This window comes from Chrysochloris asiatica, unplaced genomic scaffold (assembly GCF_000296735.1).
Source record: "Chrysochloris asiatica unplaced genomic scaffold, ChrAsi1.0 scaffold00007, whole genome shotgun sequence".
Lineage (NCBI taxonomy): Eukaryota > Metazoa > Chordata > Mammalia > Afrosoricida > Chrysochloridae > Chrysochloris > Chrysochloris asiatica.
Window position 1 is genome coordinate 20,882,976 of NW_006408525.1, and position 18,379 is coordinate 20,901,354.

The 18,379-nt window shown below is 41.1% G+C and overlaps 1 protein-coding gene across 6 annotated transcripts in view; it reads right to left on the minus strand.

Moving 5' to 3' along the window:
- The window catches only part of KAT7 (K(lysine) acetyltransferase 7), a 31,241-nt gene extending 15,685 nt beyond the window's left edge, over positions 1-15,556 (minus strand). The window contains exons 1-6 of one of the 6 annotated variants that reach the window (XM_006832476.1): positions 15,388-15,548; positions 11,267-11,414; positions 9,512-9,688; positions 7,841-8,080; positions 4,310-4,392; positions 805-894 (exon numbers count right to left, since the gene is read on the minus strand). In XM_006832476.1, coding sequence (XP_006832539.1) covers positions 805-894; positions 4,310-4,392; positions 7,841-8,080; positions 9,512-9,688; positions 11,267-11,414; positions 15,388-15,402 — 753 coding nt within the window. In that variant the 5' untranslated portion in view covers positions 15,403-15,548. Of the gene's footprint in view, positions 1-804; positions 895-4,309; positions 4,393-7,840; positions 8,081-9,511; positions 9,689-11,266; positions 11,439-15,387 lie in introns of those variants that run through there. The other 5 variants (XM_006832477.1, XM_006832475.1, XM_006832479.1 and 2 more) reach the window with 5 other exon arrangements.
- Between the last annotated feature and the right edge of the window lie 2,823 nt (positions 15,557-18,379).

The window sequence follows — 18,379 nt, forward strand, 5'->3', positions numbered from 1 at the left end:
TTATGACAATGCTTCCTCTGCTACCCACCCATCTCAGACCACAGCAGACATCCATATAATGAGCTCTGTGTAGTATAATGGACAAGGGCTAAACTAACATATCTTCAGTAAATTACAGTGGGACTATATGAGTAAGAAATTCATTAACGCTGGGAAAAGATTTGGAAAGAATTTCTAGAACAGTAGAGAGTTGCACAATGCCTTGAACAAGGATCAATACAATCCCTTCTTTTGGTATAGAGAGTTCTAAGCAGACAGACAGCAAGAGTAAAGACAAAAGTTATTTAGGAAGAAACAAAGAATTAAGTGCACCCAACACAACAATGTTCAGAGGCACAGGGAGGATGACAGAGGAGCACCCTGAAAACCAAGGAAGATTAAAGAAGAGAAATGCATAGCTAACAAGTGACAAATGCTAAGAAATCACTGATAAGCCTGGAAGCATGCCAACACAGGGGAAGGTCTAAAGGTCACACTAAATGGGAAGCAAACTAAAAGACGGAAGCAAAATGAGAACATGAGCACCAAGTATAATCAGGATTACATTATTATTCCTAATAGTCCAAATGACTTTGCAGTTTGGTAGCATAATTCCTTCATTTATGAAGTAGAGGAGTGTTTGTTTTCTAAAACTTTATCCTCAGAAAAGCAAACATGATTCTAAGTCTATAACTGAAACATTAGTTATTTAGACGTACTAGAGGAAACTATAGATAGGCATGGATACGTCTATAGATCATTATGGGGCCTTTGCAAAGATATGGATCCCAAACTGAATGGCCAGAGCTTTGGCAAGGCCCATACCTGGTGCCTGGTTGCATGCCTGTTGTTGTCATCTTGCCTGTGGGACAGCATCCTTTCTTCTATCTGCTTATCCCGGCTCTGTGCTCTCACCTGCAACCATTAACAACGTCAATAAATCCACCTGCCTCTAAGACTACATTTATTTAAAGCATAAGAACACTAGGATCCCTTGAATTTATGTTGTACTTAAATTTTCAAAGGGCTTTCACATTTATTATCACAATCTCTATATGAAAAAGTAAGGCAAGTTTTACACTCTCTGTTTTCTCTACCATTAACTTAGAAACAGAGAAGTGAAATTACTACAGCCAGACAGTACTAAGATATAACTTGGAGCCTGGACTCTTTCCACTGTACACTGGATTAACAACAGTGTGAGGAAATTCAGGAACAGAGTGAAGAAGTACAAAAGAAAGGTTAGAAAACCTAGGCTCAAGTCCACACAGACACCAATTCTGTACATCTTAGACAAATCACATCAGCTCTCCAAAAGTTCCAATTCCATCATCTAGAAGTAAGGACTCATATAGACAACTGCCTAGCCAACTTCTCCACTAAACTCTGTGTGGTCAAAACAGAACTGACATTCCCCAAAATCTGCTTGGTATCAAAAACCTTCCCTCTCATCACCAGTAACACTTCTATACGGTCAATCAGGCCAACCACTTGAATGTTGTCCCTGAGTCTTCTCTCTGCCTCACACCTCACATCAAATCCATCAGTGAGTCTAGTAGGCTGCTTCTCCTATAAAATTGCTCTTGTTGAGTGCTGTCAAGTCAATTCCGACTCATAGCAACCCTGTATAGGGTTTCCAAGGAGCAATCCGTGTGTTTGAACTGCTGACCTTGCAGATAGCAATCCAATGCTTATCCTACTATACCAGGACTCTAAATCCAACCAATTCTTCAACCGTAGTCCAAGTCTGAACCATCTATCCCTGAACTTCTGAGTAGCCTTCTAAGTAGTCTCCCTGGTGTCAACTCTTGTCCCTACTGTCCATTCTCCACATACTAGCAAGCAGTGATTTTTTAAGAAGTGTTTATGAAATTGTATCACACCTCTAATAAAGTCCTTCCAAATGCTTCCCAAGGTTTGGAGAAAAAGAAAAACCAGGTTTACAAGGTCCTCTATAATCACTCAGGACCTCTGCATGTGCTGTTCCTTCTCTCTTCCCCTCGACATTTACACACTGTCTTTAACCTTTATCCATGTCCCAGATCCAATGCCACTTCCTCAAGGTCTTCCTTGGCCACCTTAACAGAAGCAGTGCTGCCCCCTCCAGACAGCACTCTCTACACCTTGGGCCTTTTGGCTCCTCCTAGCATTTACCACCATATGAAATTCTGACTCAGTGTATCTGTTTATACGTTTAGCTTCCCCGACAATAATGTAAGGTCCTTTTTATCTTACTCACCAAATCCTGGGATAACTATTAGTAGTGTTTGAACAGAAACACACGACTGAATAAAAATGATAATATCACCAATCTCCAAGCTTATCTGAGAAACTCAGTAATCATGTATATGTGCAAGTACTTTTTCAAGCTCTATGAAACAGGGACTTGTCTGATCATTCTATTGGGGGGAGTTCTCAATTTTAATAAAAATATATATCATCTTTCGTAAATTGTCCTGATCCTCAAAGTACCTGCTGCAGTAGTCAAGATAACTTATACTGAAGCCTGGTTCTCTTTGTAAACAAGAAGGGAAAAAAAAGAGGAAACATTCAGGATACAAATGCTTCCCTTCTTTCAAAAAATGTTTATTTTAAATAAATTCCTCTAGGCAATATGTTCATATTGCTAAAGCGAACACTTCTTCAAAATTATACCTCAGGAAGATTTTTATATGTAAAACCATCTATAGTATCAGATCTTTGTATTTAAAGACAAGTGGCAGAGGACAACTCTCAAAAACAAGGATTATAGTTATTTGCAGAGAAAAGTACCTAATGCTTGATATGATGCAGAGGTTGACAGGTCTTCCTGTTTTGGCCTAGTCTCAAAATGTATAGGTAATGAGTAGACCCACAACTTAAGCCTTATATAAAGAAGTTCCTGTCTTGCTTATTCAAAAGATTTGGAATGAAGAAAAATAAGAATTAAAGGTTCCTGAGCTTAAAATCTACATTAGCACTGAAAGCATCCTACCTTTGTTGAAGACCAAACATAACAAAGCAAGTCCCACCCCTGTGATATATATACTTATAAACAAGACAGCAACTTCTTGAATGAGGAAGAATCAACCTAACTGTGATTACTGGTTGAGCCCCCGACTTAATTTCCACCCTATAGGACAGGGAGTTTCCTAGACTGCAATTTTTACAAAAGCAGGTGTTTTCTAATATGGAGCCACTCCACTAGTGGATTTGAAAGGCTGAACTTTCAGTTAGCAGCTGAAACCATCGTGGCGCCGGCCACCTTAATGTTGCTAAGTACTATGCAGTTGGTTCTGATTCACAGAGACCTTGTATGGGATTTCTGAGGAGTGGTTGATGGGTTTGAATTGCCAACCTTGAGGTTAGTCCTTATCCTACACTGCCTCACCAGGACCCTAATGTTAACCAGAGAATCTAATATGTCTCAGAATGGAACTGGTTCCCACAGATATAAACCTGTGACTCTGATCTCACTACCAATATAACAACAAAACCAAAATTAAAGCTGATAATCTACCCAAATACTAACTGGGCAACCTATTTAATTAATTTTCAACTCCTACTTCTCTATAAAGGAGCCCTGGTAGCGTAACGATTACGAATTGGGCTGTGAACCACAAGGTAAGCAGTTCGAAACTACCAGCTGTTCCGTGGGAGAAAGATGACACGGTTCTGCTCCCGTAAAGATTTACAGCCTCGGAAACCCTGTACAGGGTCGCTATGAGTCGGAACCGACTCCACGGCACATAACAGCAACAACAACTTCTCTATAATTGTTCTTTGGCTCCATCCTTGATTGGGGCACCAACATATAAGGTGTTGGGCTCTAATCCTAACTACTTTGTCCCAAAAACCCAAAGACAATTTAGGAGCAATATTTTTAGGAATTAAAAGAAGAATTAGCCAAGATTAGGTGTGACTGAAAATAAAAGGGAAAAGTACTCAACAGAAATGAACAGAAAATTAGGAAAAGGATTCAGGAAAAATTCTAAATGACAAAATGATCTCATAAATTTAGAAGATGAGAGAACTCAGTGCATAAATACTGAGATCACATACTGAAGGCAATTTTCAATGGAAAAGCATCAGTGCATTAGAGGCTAATATTCTGAATTTCTATGGGAAATCTCCTTGTTAATTCCTTCCTTTCAAAGCACTCATTATACATTCCAATTGTTTAATTGTTTTTTTAAAAATTTCATTTTATTGTTTCTTTCACTAGAATCTAAGAGTACAGAGCTTGCCCATCTTATTGACCACTGTATCCCCAGTGTTTAGCAAAGTGCCTGGCACATGGTAAGCAGCACTCGATAAGCATGTGTTGAGTAAATGAGGAGACTGCAGTTACCTTGCATTCATCAGCTGAGAGGTTATGATAGAGCGGGCATCCTGAGATGGAGAAATGTCTCTCATGCTTTCCTGTAAGGTGTCCTGTCAGAGGAGGAAAAAAATAATCTCAAAATACAAGAGGAAATACTTGAGAAAAGAGTAGGTTTCTCTACAACAAACTTGTTGGGTTTTTTCCCCTATGATTTTTATCAAATATCTATCTGATCACAGACTGACTACACCAAAGTCAAGTGCTGCTTAGGCTGTAACTTGCACATACTATAAATTCTTTTCTTCCACAGGCTAGATCTAGCAATTTTGAAATGTGCTTGTGTATGTTTTAAAAAGTTATGTTCCGGTGTACTGATGATGTAGTTCTCAAATGCTAAAATGTTGTAAAGCTGTACATGTATCATTGGCTGCACAAAATTATAAGCAGGAACATTTTCTTTTGTTTGAATTATACTCTGCTGTGTTAAACTGGACTCCTGGTGTGACACTGTATGATCAGCACTGGATGGTGAACCATAAGGTTGACAGTTCAAACCCACCAGCAACTCCTTGAAAACCCTATAGAATTGATGAGTTAGAACCAACTAGACAGCTCTTAACTACAGCATGCTAAATTGTGAATCGAGTCATATATGCAAACAGGTGTACTTTTCTTTCTACTATGCAATGCTTTCCAATTTGAATGTAACACCTTTCGATGATCAAAGGAAACTTCTGGAAGAAAATAGGCTTTTCTACCATAAAAGTAGGATTCCTGGTGTGGTGCTATAGGATCAGCACTGGACTGCGAACCACAAGATCATCAGTTCAAACTCACCAGTTGCTCCTCAGAAACCCTATACAAGGTCACTATGAGTTGAAACTGACTCAACAGCACTTAACGACAACCATAAAAGTATTTTAATAATTTCGAACCAGATTAAATATACCCTCCTTTTTAGAAGGGGGACTTTTTATTATTAAATTTTTAGACAAGGCAATAGCATAAGACCCTCTTAAGGTGGGAAAATATTAGGAATAACAATGTTGTTCACTGTCTGAGTAGATGCTGACTCACGGTGAAATTTGTCCTATATAAGGTTATCAAAGCTATGACCTTTCAGAAACACATCACCAGCTAAGTCTTCCAAGGTGCCTCTTTGGTGTGTTCACACACTAGCAGTTAGCCATCTGCACCACCCAGTTAGCGGTGCCAGGAGCAGCAATGTAGCAGAGCTCATTTTAGAAAAGGAGTATTGTTTCAATTTTCTCTTTATGAAAGTTTTTGTTAATTACACAGGTTGGTGAACATTATTTGCTTTTTCTATATCTCTTCAACCAAGGGGTTTATAAAACATCTAAGATTGAGAGGGATAGTAAGACAATAAGCAAAATAGCGAAGCTGAATGGCAAATCTACAAAGGCTTTCCCTTTCTTTCAAGGAAAGAAGACACTTAATTTGAGGTAGATGCTGGTATTTAAAATGTACACAACGTAAGCATTCACAAAGTAAGCTTTAAAAATAAAATATAAAGTGTCATTGTTAATTTCTTCTCAATTAAGTGAGAATTAATGAATTGTCTAGGAATTTTTGTAAAGGTTTGAAACATAACCTGTGCTCCATGGGAGAGCTCATGTGGCAGATTCTGGACTAGCTTATACTCCATACAATGAGATATTTGGAGATAACTGATCTTCAAGCCCTACTTTTAAGTTATTATATATTCAAAACCTTTGAGTAAATTATTTTCCTGAGTATATACTACTTTTATACCTTTTTTTTTTTTTTAAATTAATGACATTCTGTTGCCTAAGCTAATGAATGAGACAGGACCAAGAACAAAACTGGAAAGCTCAGGTTCCTACTTTTCAAATTTTGACAACACATTCAAATCAAAAGTCAAAGTAAACTTCCCTCTGATGCAACAGATTTCTATTTACCCTCCAGTCTACCCAACCAAGGAGGTTGTTGTTGTTAAGTGCCGTCGAGTCGGTTCCAACCCATAGCGACCCTGTATAGGGTTTCCAAGGAGTGTCTGGTGAGCTTGAACCACCAAACCTTGTGGTTCAAATGACTTTGCAGTCTGACGCATTAGTCCACAGCGGAGACAGCTCTGGGAATTAGTACCACATACACAGGCATCCACTCTGACCTCATTTCTTCCTCTTTACTCTGGTCACTGCCCCAAGCACACTGGCCCCCTACTGTTTCTCAAACTTGTTAATCATTCTCTTGCCTCAGACCCTTTGTACTTGCCCTTCCTTCTATCTGTAATACTGGTCCCATAGACTGCTCTGTTCAACCTGTTTCTGGACTTGATGGCCACATTCAAAGGCTGAATTTGAAAAGCAGACCTAGTAAAAACCCCTCATCTTCCAACTCTAGAAGAATCTGCCACATGAGTTCTCCCATGGAGCACAGGCTATGTTTCAAACCTTTACAAAAATTCCTAGACAATTCATTAATTCTCACTTAATATAAGAGAAGAGATATTTTATCTTGTTTATACTGATTAAGTGTAAGTTTACAAGACCTAAAGGTACTGAAGTTCGTCTCTCATCTGTACTCTATCAATTTCTACACCTTTTTTCCTTCTTATTGCTGTTGCAAATACACACAATGGAACATATACCATTTCTACAAGTAAAATTTAGTGACACTGTAATTTCATAGCCTCTTGACAAGAAATCTCTTTTCCTCATTTCTCTTACCAGCTATGGTTATGCAAATATAATTCTGGACTAGATTATACTCCACTACTTTGTATTATCTGCCATACAATGAGATATTTGGAGATAACTGATCTTCAATTATTCCTGCGGAGAAAAGGCAGGCCTTTTTCACTAGGAAAATCTCTCAGTAAGTCAAATAGTTCATCATAGTTAATTTTCTTACAACAAGTTCAACAAAGAGCTATTATAGACAATAGGCCAAGAAGCAGAAGTACTTTAATTCAAGTGGGCAATGCACTGTTACTGTGAGCCTGGCACCACCCACTAAGAGTCTAAGAAACTAGATCTTTCTGCCATCTTAGAAGCCTATGTAGGGCTGATGGAAACAGGACTCCTAAAACAGAGACTATGTCTGAAAGACTGCAGTCCAAGGCGGTTTTTGTTGGTTACAAATAGAACTTTCAGAACACAGCGCTTCCTCAAATGAAAGTGTTTATGGCCAAAATGAAACTTAATTCCATTTAGACAGATGTGCTTATGTGTATACAAAGCAAAGACGACCACCATAGTGACCCTAGCAGCAAACCTAACAAAACTAGAATCATCTATGGAAAGGTAATTCACACGCATGGAAGCAGTGGCATGGTTCACACCAAATTACAAAGCAACCTTTTTGCTAAGGCCATTGGACACAGAATCTGTGTGACACTGTATCCCTCAAAGGATTTAAACTAGTTGGGAAAAAAATTAAATTGTGGATCCGTTGTTTAAAAAAGAAAACAATAATCTAGATCCCAAGAAAACACAAAACACTTGTAGTGATCTCAATTAGAGACGGAGAGAGCAGCACAAAACGTAAGGAGGCACGAAGCTGGGGCACACTAACCTAGAGAGTTACAGCCAGGTGTAGGACACTTCATATTGAAATTGTAGCTTTCATGGAAACGCCGGCGCTTGGGGCGATGAGAGAGATCGCTGCCTGAGTCCTTCAGAGATATGTCCTTGGCAATGCTCTCATCATGAGACACATTGGGGCTGGAGATGTCTATGTCAGACTCAGAAGAAGGTGCATTTCCAGTTGGAGTTCGAGGTGGAGATTCATCATGATCTGCTGTATTTTTAGTTTCTAAAGCAAAAACAATTGGTAAAACTTGTGAAGAGTATGCATGAACTTAACAGTTTATTATTCAGAAGAGTTTATTTATGGGTTTCCTAGATGCTATTTTTATGACTTAACCAGTAACTTTTAGCTACTTAGCTGCGGTAGAATTTGATTTAAATACAGTAAAGCCAGCAAAAGCTGGACACTGTGTAAGGCAGAATTGTTTCAGAGAAAGAAAACTATGATATCTTCCACTATGTAAGTGATAGAAAAGTGGTAAGACAGCACCCAAACGAAGGCAGAAAACTTCTGAGACAGAAAAACAAAGTAGTGCCATGGAATTCCAGTTCTTAGAGGTTTCACTGCACATTTTGCATAACTCTATAGCTTCCTAATCTGGGATAAACAAAACATTATGGAAATCATTTTCTAAATTACCACTCTACTGTCCTTCTAGGACATACATAGGATAAAAGAAAATGAAGATGTTTGTCACTTAGATAACACTTAAGAGCCTTGGTGGGAGAGTGTGAGCAGGGTTTGGACTCAGCACACTGGTAATCTAACAATTCAATGACTCTAAGTGTGGCAACAATTGTGAGGTTGGCCCAGGATCCAGCTCTGTTGTGCACAGGGTCGCTATGAGTCAGTACCAACTCAATGGCACCTAACAACAGTAACAACAAAGATCGAAAAATCCAATGTCTACAGGGGCTGGAAAGGAGCTCTGGTAGCATAGTGGTTACGAGTCGGGCTGCGAACCTTAAGGTCAGTAGTTCAAAACTACCAGCTGTTCCTCAGGAGAAAGATGAGGCTTTCTGCTCCCACAAAGATTTAAAGCCTCGGAAACCCTGTACAGGATCGCTGTGAGTCGGAACCGACTCCAGGGCACACAGCCACCACCACCAGCACACAGGGGCTGGGAAACTAGTAACACATAGAAAAGAAGAACTATGGCCTAAGGACTGCTCCTTATCCGCCTAAGGGAGACGATACTACTAAGATCCAGTCAATTAATACCATTCCTTAAAAAAACAAAACCAAAAAATCCTCTGAGTTTTATCTGAAATGTCTATCCCCATTACTGAAGGTCTCTATTGCTCAGAAATTCAGAGATAAACGGATTGGCAAGCATGGCTAAACAAAACTTAGTTCAAGTCTTCTTCGTTTGTGGCTGTGAGGGCCCCAGTGTCTTCTTCCTATTATAGGTCCAAACTATTATAATACCCCAGCCATTCTGGACTTCAAGAATATTCCAGTATATTTAGACGAGCGTCCACAAAAAAACAAAAACAAAAACTTCAGTACCAAACTGTCCTCAGCAATAATAGACAAACCACATTCACCTAGTTGACTTGAAATCCTGGCAACATTAGGCAGTGACCCCAGGTCCTCCTTAAAAAGATATCAACTACATCCTTTGTAATGTACACAAAGCATACCATACCCACTCACCTCTATCGGAAAAATCAACCACTTGCTCAGTTTCTGAGCCAGACGAACGAGTCTGCCGAAGGGGGTATTTTTTTGGAGTCACTGGGGTAGGCTGCTGCTGACTACGGGTCACTCTCCTGGTAGAATAGGCAGGCTCCTCATTGCCAAAAGACTGCAAATTTCGAACCGGACTGGAATCTGATGCCAATTTTAAAAGATAATATTAATTTTTAAAAAAGAAGAAAAACTGTTTTTACTACTCAACTATATGATTTATGAGAAAGTAGGTACTCCTCTTCCTATTTAAAAAAATCCAACAAACTCTTAAAATATCTATCTTGTTCAATAAAATACAAGCAAAAGTGCCTTAGTTCAGGTATAGAGATGCTATTATGCAGTATAGTGGAGTGCTGGTGTGGTGCTACAGAATAAGCACTGGACTGCTAGCACGGCTCAAACCCACCAGCCACTCCTTGGGAACCCTATAAAAGGGTTGCTAGGAGCCAAACCAACTTGACAGCACTTAACAACAACGACAACATATACTGCAATGCAGCATTAATAAATTATAATCTGGAATCAAGACTGAACTTGATTGAATTCCACTCCACCACATGAGCTATCTGTGGCAGCCTGCAGAAGTTCATCTCTCTAAGTCTGTTTCCTGATCAAAAAAATCATAGTAATATATTTGACCTAAGTGAGGAATCAGCAAGACAATGTATCTGAAGCACTTAGCATCATCCCTGGTACATATTGTGTTATTATCAGTATTAGTTGTGTCCACTTCTTCTTCCCTTACCTCAACCTACCATAAAACAGATGCTCTACTAATAATAGTGTAATCAATCAAAAAAGGACTTGTTTTTTTACTTTTTCTTCTTGACTGCCCTCTTTGATAAGTTCAAGGAAAATCTTAATAGTCATATACTAGTATAGGTAAAGGAAAAATATAACTTTTTAAATTGTTTTAGATTGCAAAATCTATTCTGAAACCCTCAACAGTCTTTAATTTTCAACCTGATGATGCTTAAAACGGAATAAAGAAATCAAAGCTGAAATTAAAGCAAATTTTAAGCATGATAACAAAATCCTAAGAGTCTATATATATCTTATAGATGTTTAAAAAAAAAAACAACAGAAACTCAACTTTGGGTTAAAAAAGTTAGCACACAGCAAGGTTATGTTTGCACACCTCCAGGTAGCAGGTGAGGGTGAGGTGTCCATTCAGTGTAGTCTAAGTTTTTTATTAGAGAGGGCTACTTTGCATGGGCTACATGGTTAAATAGCATCTCCCATGTCATAAAGTATAGTAACTAGAAAGACACCCAGAAAACAAAAGAAACAAACTAGTTGCCATCAATTCTGACTCACAGTGATGCTTATGACAGAGTAGAACTGCCTCACAGGGCTTCCAAGGCTATAATCTTTACGGAAACAGACTATCACATCTTTGTCCAGCAGAGCAGCGGGTGGGTTTCCATCACTGAAGCTTCAGTTAATAGCCAAGCCCTTAACCACTGTCCTTAAGACACCCAGAGCTCACACATTTTCTAGTTGTTTCAGATGTCCAGGGCACGGCAGTAACTCTTTCTCAGAACACTATGCCCCTTTTGCATAAGACCTGACACTCCTGTAGTTATCTGGTCTGCATTTCACCAGATTCTGTTATTGGCACCAAACCAAGAGACCAGACTCCACATAACAGAACAATATTGCACTCCCCAGTCAGTGAGCTGTAGAAAATGATAAGGAAGAAAGAAGTCTGTCTCTTACCTTGAGAACTCTGGCTCAGCCTGGCTGAGGAGCGGGTGACTCTAGCAGACCGCCGGGAAGTGCCATCGCTCTCTGAACTGTCTGTGTGCTCGAGATCTGTAGAAAAATCGGAATCTTCCGTTCCATCTGAACTACTGCCTGCATTCCTCTGTAACACCATAGATACAGACATTAGCACAGATGCATTTACTCTGAGTTTGTATTAACACTGGAAATAAAATGCACCATGATACCGAAAACACCAAGTTTAAACCTAAGAAGAGACTCCACAAGCAATTCTCCGCCCAGCCCAGAGCCAATTTCCTTTTATTTAGAACATTCATATAGAACCAACTACAAGGAATGTACCAGGTACAAGTATTTAAGTAAAGTTAAGTAAATGAAGAGACAAATACTATAGTACCATTAATTCTGAAACCAGTCTCTGGAAACTAGTACCACTAGAAATAATACCCAGCTGAAAACATACTGGCGTTGACATACCCACACACCTATAGAAAAGTCCAAGTAGTGAGAAAAAGCGGATGCTAGGCCCCATTATACTTTAGGGTAGCTTTTGTTTAGTCTCAATGAACTGCTATCACATTAAAAAAAAAAAAAAAGAACAACAAAAAATATATACTAATTTTAACAGCATGGTCACAGATCTGATCTAAAGATAACTTAGGGAGAAAGATAAGGATATAAATTCTCTGTAATCTACCCAGGAAGTTTCTCCAGATGAATAGCCAAAGTGTTAAAAAAAAAAAAAAGGCAGCCTGCAAATGAAGGTATTCAAACAACATGATTTCTCTTCTTCTCAATTAATAATAATTTGTTAATTACTAGCCTCCTCAAAAGTAATGAACCATAAAGATAACTCTTAGGTGCTGTAGGTTAATGAGCTGGGCTGCAAAGTTGGTCTGAACCCCAAGGTTGGTGGTTCAAGCTCACCAGCCGCTCCTCAGAAACCTTATACATGGTTGCTATGGGTCAGAATTGACTAAATGGCACTAACAACAACATGCCTTTTCTTGGAGTCCTGGTGCGGTGCTATGGGTTAATGCACCAGACTACTGCTCCTTGGAAACCCTATACAGGGTTTCTATGGGACTGAACCGACTCAATGTCACTTAACAACCCTTTCTTGGAGTCCTGGTATGGTACTGCTGAATAATGCACTGGACCTCAAGGTCAGTTTGAACTGCAAGATCAGAGGTTCAAATTCACCAGCTGCTCTGTGGAAATCCTATACAGGGTCGCTATCAGTCAGAACTGACTCGAAGGCACGTAACTACATACACTTGGGAGTCCTGGTGTGGAGCTACAGGATAAACACTGGACTGCTAATCACAAGGTGGGTTTGTTGGTCCAAACCCACCAGCTGCTCCTTGGAAACCCTATACAGAGTCACTGTAAATTGGAACCGACTCGATGACACTTAACAACAACAGCCCTTTCTTACAGCAGAACAGGAAGTGTATTTGCTAAAATAAATAAATAAAATAAACCAAAACAATAGAAAGTACCAAACTTTCTACAAGTTCTGGAGCTTTTATTCAAAATCCTTGGAATTCATAATTTTTTTGATTGCCAGAAAGGAAATACTTTTTGCAGATTTTTGGGAAGGAAAATCTTTTTGCACAGATCCCAAATACATTAAGCTTTCTGCAACAAAATATAGAAATAACCATACTAAATAAGTATATGAAAATGATAAACTGCCTCAAGACCGTTTAAGACAATCTTTGTCATTACGTAAGTGACTAAAAAACTTGCTCTTTGTACTTGGGAACTGCAGAAAGGAACTAATACTGCATCCTTGCATTTGGTGAGCCGTAACATAAACATCAGGAGTCCTGGTGTGGCGCTGTAGGTTAATGCGCCAGACTGCAAAGTTGTTTGAATCATAAGGTCAGTGGTTCAAGCTCACCAGTCGCTCCTTGGAAACCCTATACAGGGTCGCTATGGGTCAGAATCGACTAGACGGCACTTCACAACAACATAAACACCACATACCAACTTTGGTCATTTTAGAAGACATTATAAAGTGTAAATATTTATTCAAATGCCTTGAAGAAGATAAAAGGAGAAGCTCTGTTGGCACAGTAGGTTAAGTGTTGGGCTGCAAACCAAAAGGTTCGCTTTTCAAACCCAGCAGCTGTTCCTTGGGAGAAAGATGATGCTCTATGCTCCTATAAAGACTGTGGTTGTTAAGTGCCCTCAAGTCGCTCCCGACTCATAAGTAACCCAGTGTAAGGGATTACAACGAGCAGGTAATAAAGTTGAACCGCGGACCTTGCAGTCCAGCGCATTATCCCACAGTGCCACACCAGGACTCCCCCATAAAGATTACGGTCTCAGAAACTCTGTCCTATAGGATCGCTAGGAGCTGGAACTGATGGGATTGCAGTGGGCTTGAGAAGAGAACGCATACAAAACTAGCAAGATATAAACACCCAGCTTTCTAAATATGCCAAAGGTAACTGGACCAAAAATGAATGGAGGCCATGAGAAAAATCACAGAAAAGCAATGAGATGAAGGCAGAGTCTTAATCAACCAAGGTCAGTTACCCAAAGATTTGAGTCTCTGGTTATCTCTGACCACTCCTTCCTGACTTGATCCTGAACTCTGGCAATCTACTCCCCATATTGTTACAAACCAGAGTTAACTGCTCCCTCACCTCCTTTCCACCATACTTTGTATATATGTGTAAGCAGAGAATGTACTAGTTCCTTTTACAGTTATTTATATGTCTATTTTCACAGCCAAACTGTGGTTTCCTTATGCCAAAAATGTTTGAATCCTCAGCAACCAGCACATGTTATTGTTAAGTGCCATCGAGTCAATTCCGACCTATAGCGACCCTGTATAGGGTTTCCAAGGAGCAGCTGGTGAGCTTGAACCACCGACTTTGCAGATCAATCGACTTCGCAGTCTGACGCATTAGCCTACAGTGTCAATCAGCACATTGTCGTTGTCATGTTGTTAAGTGCCATCGAGTCAGTTCCGACCCATAGCGACCCTGTATAGGGTTTCCGAGGAGCAGCTGGTGAACTTGAACCGGTGAACTTGAACCTCTGACTTTGCAGTTCAAATGGCTTTGCAATCTGGCGCATTAACCCACAGCGCCACACCAACACACAGTAGGCAGTTAATAAACATCAGTTGAACGACATTTGTTGTGTACTTCCGGTTCTGCCACTGTAAAGTGGGTTTCATTTGCTCAGATGTCAAACGTAGGGGTGAGGAGTGATCCTAAATGATCTTTTAAATCTTTGGTGGTTCCATACAATAAGCACTGGAGTGCGAACCACGAAGTCCGCGGTTCAAGCCCACCATTCTTTCCATGCGAGAACAATGAGGCTTTCTGCTCCGGCAAAGATGTAAAGCCTCGGAAACTTCATACAGGGTCGCCGTACTCGACGGCACTTAACAACAATTCTAGAAAGTTTATCTTACAAAGTGCACTCATTTTCTAAGTGGTACCCAACAAAGCGAATACGGAAAAATTAGGGCTCAGTCTCAACAAGTCTTGAGTGGGTCCCTTGGGAGCGGGCCCTGGTTCCCTACAACCCAGTCATCATCTTTGTTATGCCCACCTGGAAAAAAGGGGGGGTCCTTCCCAACCCCCCCCCCCCACGCGCCTTTACACTTATTAGCATCACCGGAAGGGAGGAGACTCGTGCCTCCCAATAGAAGTCCTGCTAAGCCGCGCCCCCACGGGACAGATTGCCAAGCTCAGCCAATGAAGACAGGAAGGATCGTTCGCTACAGCCAGATGCAGCACGGTAGTGCCCAGCCCAGGCACCGCCCCCGCACGCGGGGAGGTGACCGTTGAGCCCAAACAGGCGGTGTCACCAGCCAATCAATATGCCTCTAGACGTTTCAGTGACCAATTAACGGTAAGAACGCCTCCAATCCAGCTAAGTAGAGGGCGGGAATAGTTGCAAGCATAGGCCGAGGGCAGGGTCGGGCCCACATTTTTCTGTCTGTATGAACAGAATAGAAGGCTGCTGAACTTAAAATTCAGGTAGCAGGAAGTTGGAACCCAACCACTGTGAGGCGTGGCTCACTGCGTCACATTGCTCAATCAAGTGGCCTTAGAAACCCGCCATCCCTCCTCTCCCGTTTCTCTCACCTTCCGTCGTGGCATTGCCGGCGGCTGCGGCCCGATGGTTCCGATTCGGGCAGCGGCAGCAGCAGTAGGAACGGTGGCTCCGGCGGGCTCCGTGGCGGCCTCTGTAGCAGTCCCAATTCTGCGGACGATCTAAAGTGCCTCCTGCCTCACAGCGTCTAGAGTCTTCTGCGCAGGCGCCGCGGGCTGAGGCGCTTTTTCCTTCACTTCCGGCTGTGTCTCGCGTCACTTGACGTTACGAGTCAGAGAGGGTGCTGGGAAGTGGGCGTGCTTTAGTGAAGCTTGTGAGCGCCATTTTGGAAACGGGCAGAAACTACTTGTTAAGTTCCTTCTAGTCGGTTCCCACTCACCTTCCAAGTAAAGAGGATGGTGGGTTTGAACCACCAACTTTGAGGTTAGGAGTCCAGTGTTTATTCTTCAGCACCACGCCAGGACTACAGTGGAAACTAGGGCCAGCTAATTTTGTTTAAGGTAATGGCGGCCTTTGTGGGCGTGGGCAGAAGCCAAATAGAAGTTAACGGTTTTCATTTTTATCTTGGGCAGAGTTTCATTTAATGAAGAAAAAGAAGGAAATCCCCAGAATCCATCAGGTTGCTTAAATTTAACCCCTTTGTTGCTCAATTGGCTAAAGGACGTTTCTGTTTCTCACATAAACTCAAAGTTACAGGGATAGTTTGCACAAGAAACCGTGATTTAAGAGCCACACTGTGTCAAAGGGGTGGGACTAGGGCTTGAAAAAAAAAGAGCAAAAGGTAGTCTCGTCATCAGGAAATTTCCTGTCTGGTAGAGGAGACATTGCCCTTGCCTTTGGCGAACTAAAAGTAAGTGTGTTCTTGTCGTGGGTGGAGACCGAACCGTTCTCCAGAAGCTTTGTCTCCCGAGAGGTCCCTATTTCGCTCTGGGTGACCAGGAGTGAAAAATGTGACGTGAATATGAGGGGTTCCCTACCAGAGCAGGAGCTGCTTAAGCCAGGGCTTGGGGGAAGGTAGGAAAGGAAAGATTATTGGGGGGAAGCTGCAACTCAGAAAGGTAGGGGTATTTCGCTAATAGTAACAGGAGAGAGCCTAGAGGAGTTGGTCAGGTGTACGAGGCTGGAGGAAGAACTGAGGCGGCTGGCACGTGGAGAGCAGGCGTGGCCGATTGCATCTCTGGAAGAAACGTTTTGAGGGGCTCAAGGATTGCCAAGCAGAGGTTGGGTGGAATCTGGGCCAGCTCTGTCCTTAACTCCTGGACCCCAAGTTTAGCCTGAGGCCGAGAGAGATGGAAGTTGCCCTTTAGACACAAAACTAAAGAAGATAGCAACAGAAGGTAAACATTGGATTGGTGTGCCAAACAGAGGGCTCTAAAGAGTTAAAGTTCCAGACCCTTAGGTCAGCATTCTCTTTGGGAATACCGTGGGCTGGTATGGACACTGGCAGCTCTTAGTATTTAGAACTTTAGCATTTAGCTCTTGTTGTTATGTGCCGTGGAGTCGGTTCCGACTCATAGCGACCCTGTACAGGGTTTCCAAGGCTATAAATCTTTACGGGAGCAGAAAGCCTCATCTTTCTCCCGCAGAACAGCTGGTAGTTTCGAACCGTGAGGTTAGCAGCCCGACTTGTAACCACTATGCTACCAGAGCTCCTTGTTTAGCTCTTAGTGTTTACTATAAATACTTTTGCATGTAAGAACTTAGTTGAAAGTGGCTCACATTTCATCTTCCCTTTGTATCCCTTAGGCCCTTAAGCATTCAATTTCACACAATTACTCTTGCTTTGCATTTACTGATGTGTTCCTGAGGTCACTTTTGGATGTATGGCTCTCCCAACCAGTTATAAGGACCTCTTGTGTTAAGCCCCTATCTTGATTCTTTTGTACCAGCTCCTGTGTGTCTCCAACAGGCTCTACCCTCAGTAAATGCTTGCTAGTCAAAGTATTACTGTAATTTTACAGTCTCTGAATGTAAAACTTTGAAATGGTGAAATATCACCTTCTTGGAAATTTGTATGTTAGAATAAGACCCTATCCTGACTTAGCCATTCATCATACAAATGTTTAACATTAATTAAATTCTTACACTAGATTCTCTAACAGTGCAGCTGCCACTTAAGATTTTACAGTTTTATTTAGACACGCTTCTTGTCCTTGGAAAATATACACTCTGGCAGAAAGGTGAAAAAACTAGCACCCATAGGACAGAAATATATCCCTAAGCGTGGAAAAAAGATGTGCACTTAAAATGAGAATAGGTCAGCTAAGGCATATTAAGAATGGGGAGTGGGGCAGAGATGTTAGAAACTATTTTCTTTCTTTTCTTTTTTCAACCAAATATAATCCCTACTGTGAGAGACCTTTTTAATCATAGTACAGTTAATGCTCAAAGCAGTAATTGATGTTGGTTTCAAGCCTTTGACCATTTGCTCCTTAGCCCATCCACATCCACCAGACTTCAGATGGGCACTTTCCACTGTTCTTCCTGCCTTTGTAGCTTCACAAAGTCCTTTTTTCCTGTCTGGATGCATCTCCCGCTTGAAAATTTACTTTCATCAGAAAATTCTTCTTGGTTTATTTTTTCTAAAGAAGTAGGGTATGGTGATAGGTGATTTTATACTTACTGCTATATTTATTCTTTTTCTTATACAGTTTAGTTGATGTTCTGTTTCCCACTTTCTTTCCTGAACAGATCATAGGACTATACTTCCTATTATATTCATCAGCTTAATGAGTGTTCAGTTCATAACTTTGATATCAGATATGGATTTGAATCCTAGCTCTGCCACTTTGTGTCTGCAGTGCTCACAGACAAGTTTCTTCATTCATCTGTGGCTGTTTTCTCATTTTACAAAGCTTGTTGTGAACTGCCATCGAGTCGATTCCAACCCATAGCAACCCTGTGTAGGGTTTCCACAGAGCAGCTGGTGAGCTTGAACCACCGACCTTGCAGTTCAAATGACTTTGCAGTCTGATGCATTAGCCCACAGTGCCACACCAGGGCTCAATAAATGGCTGATGTTGT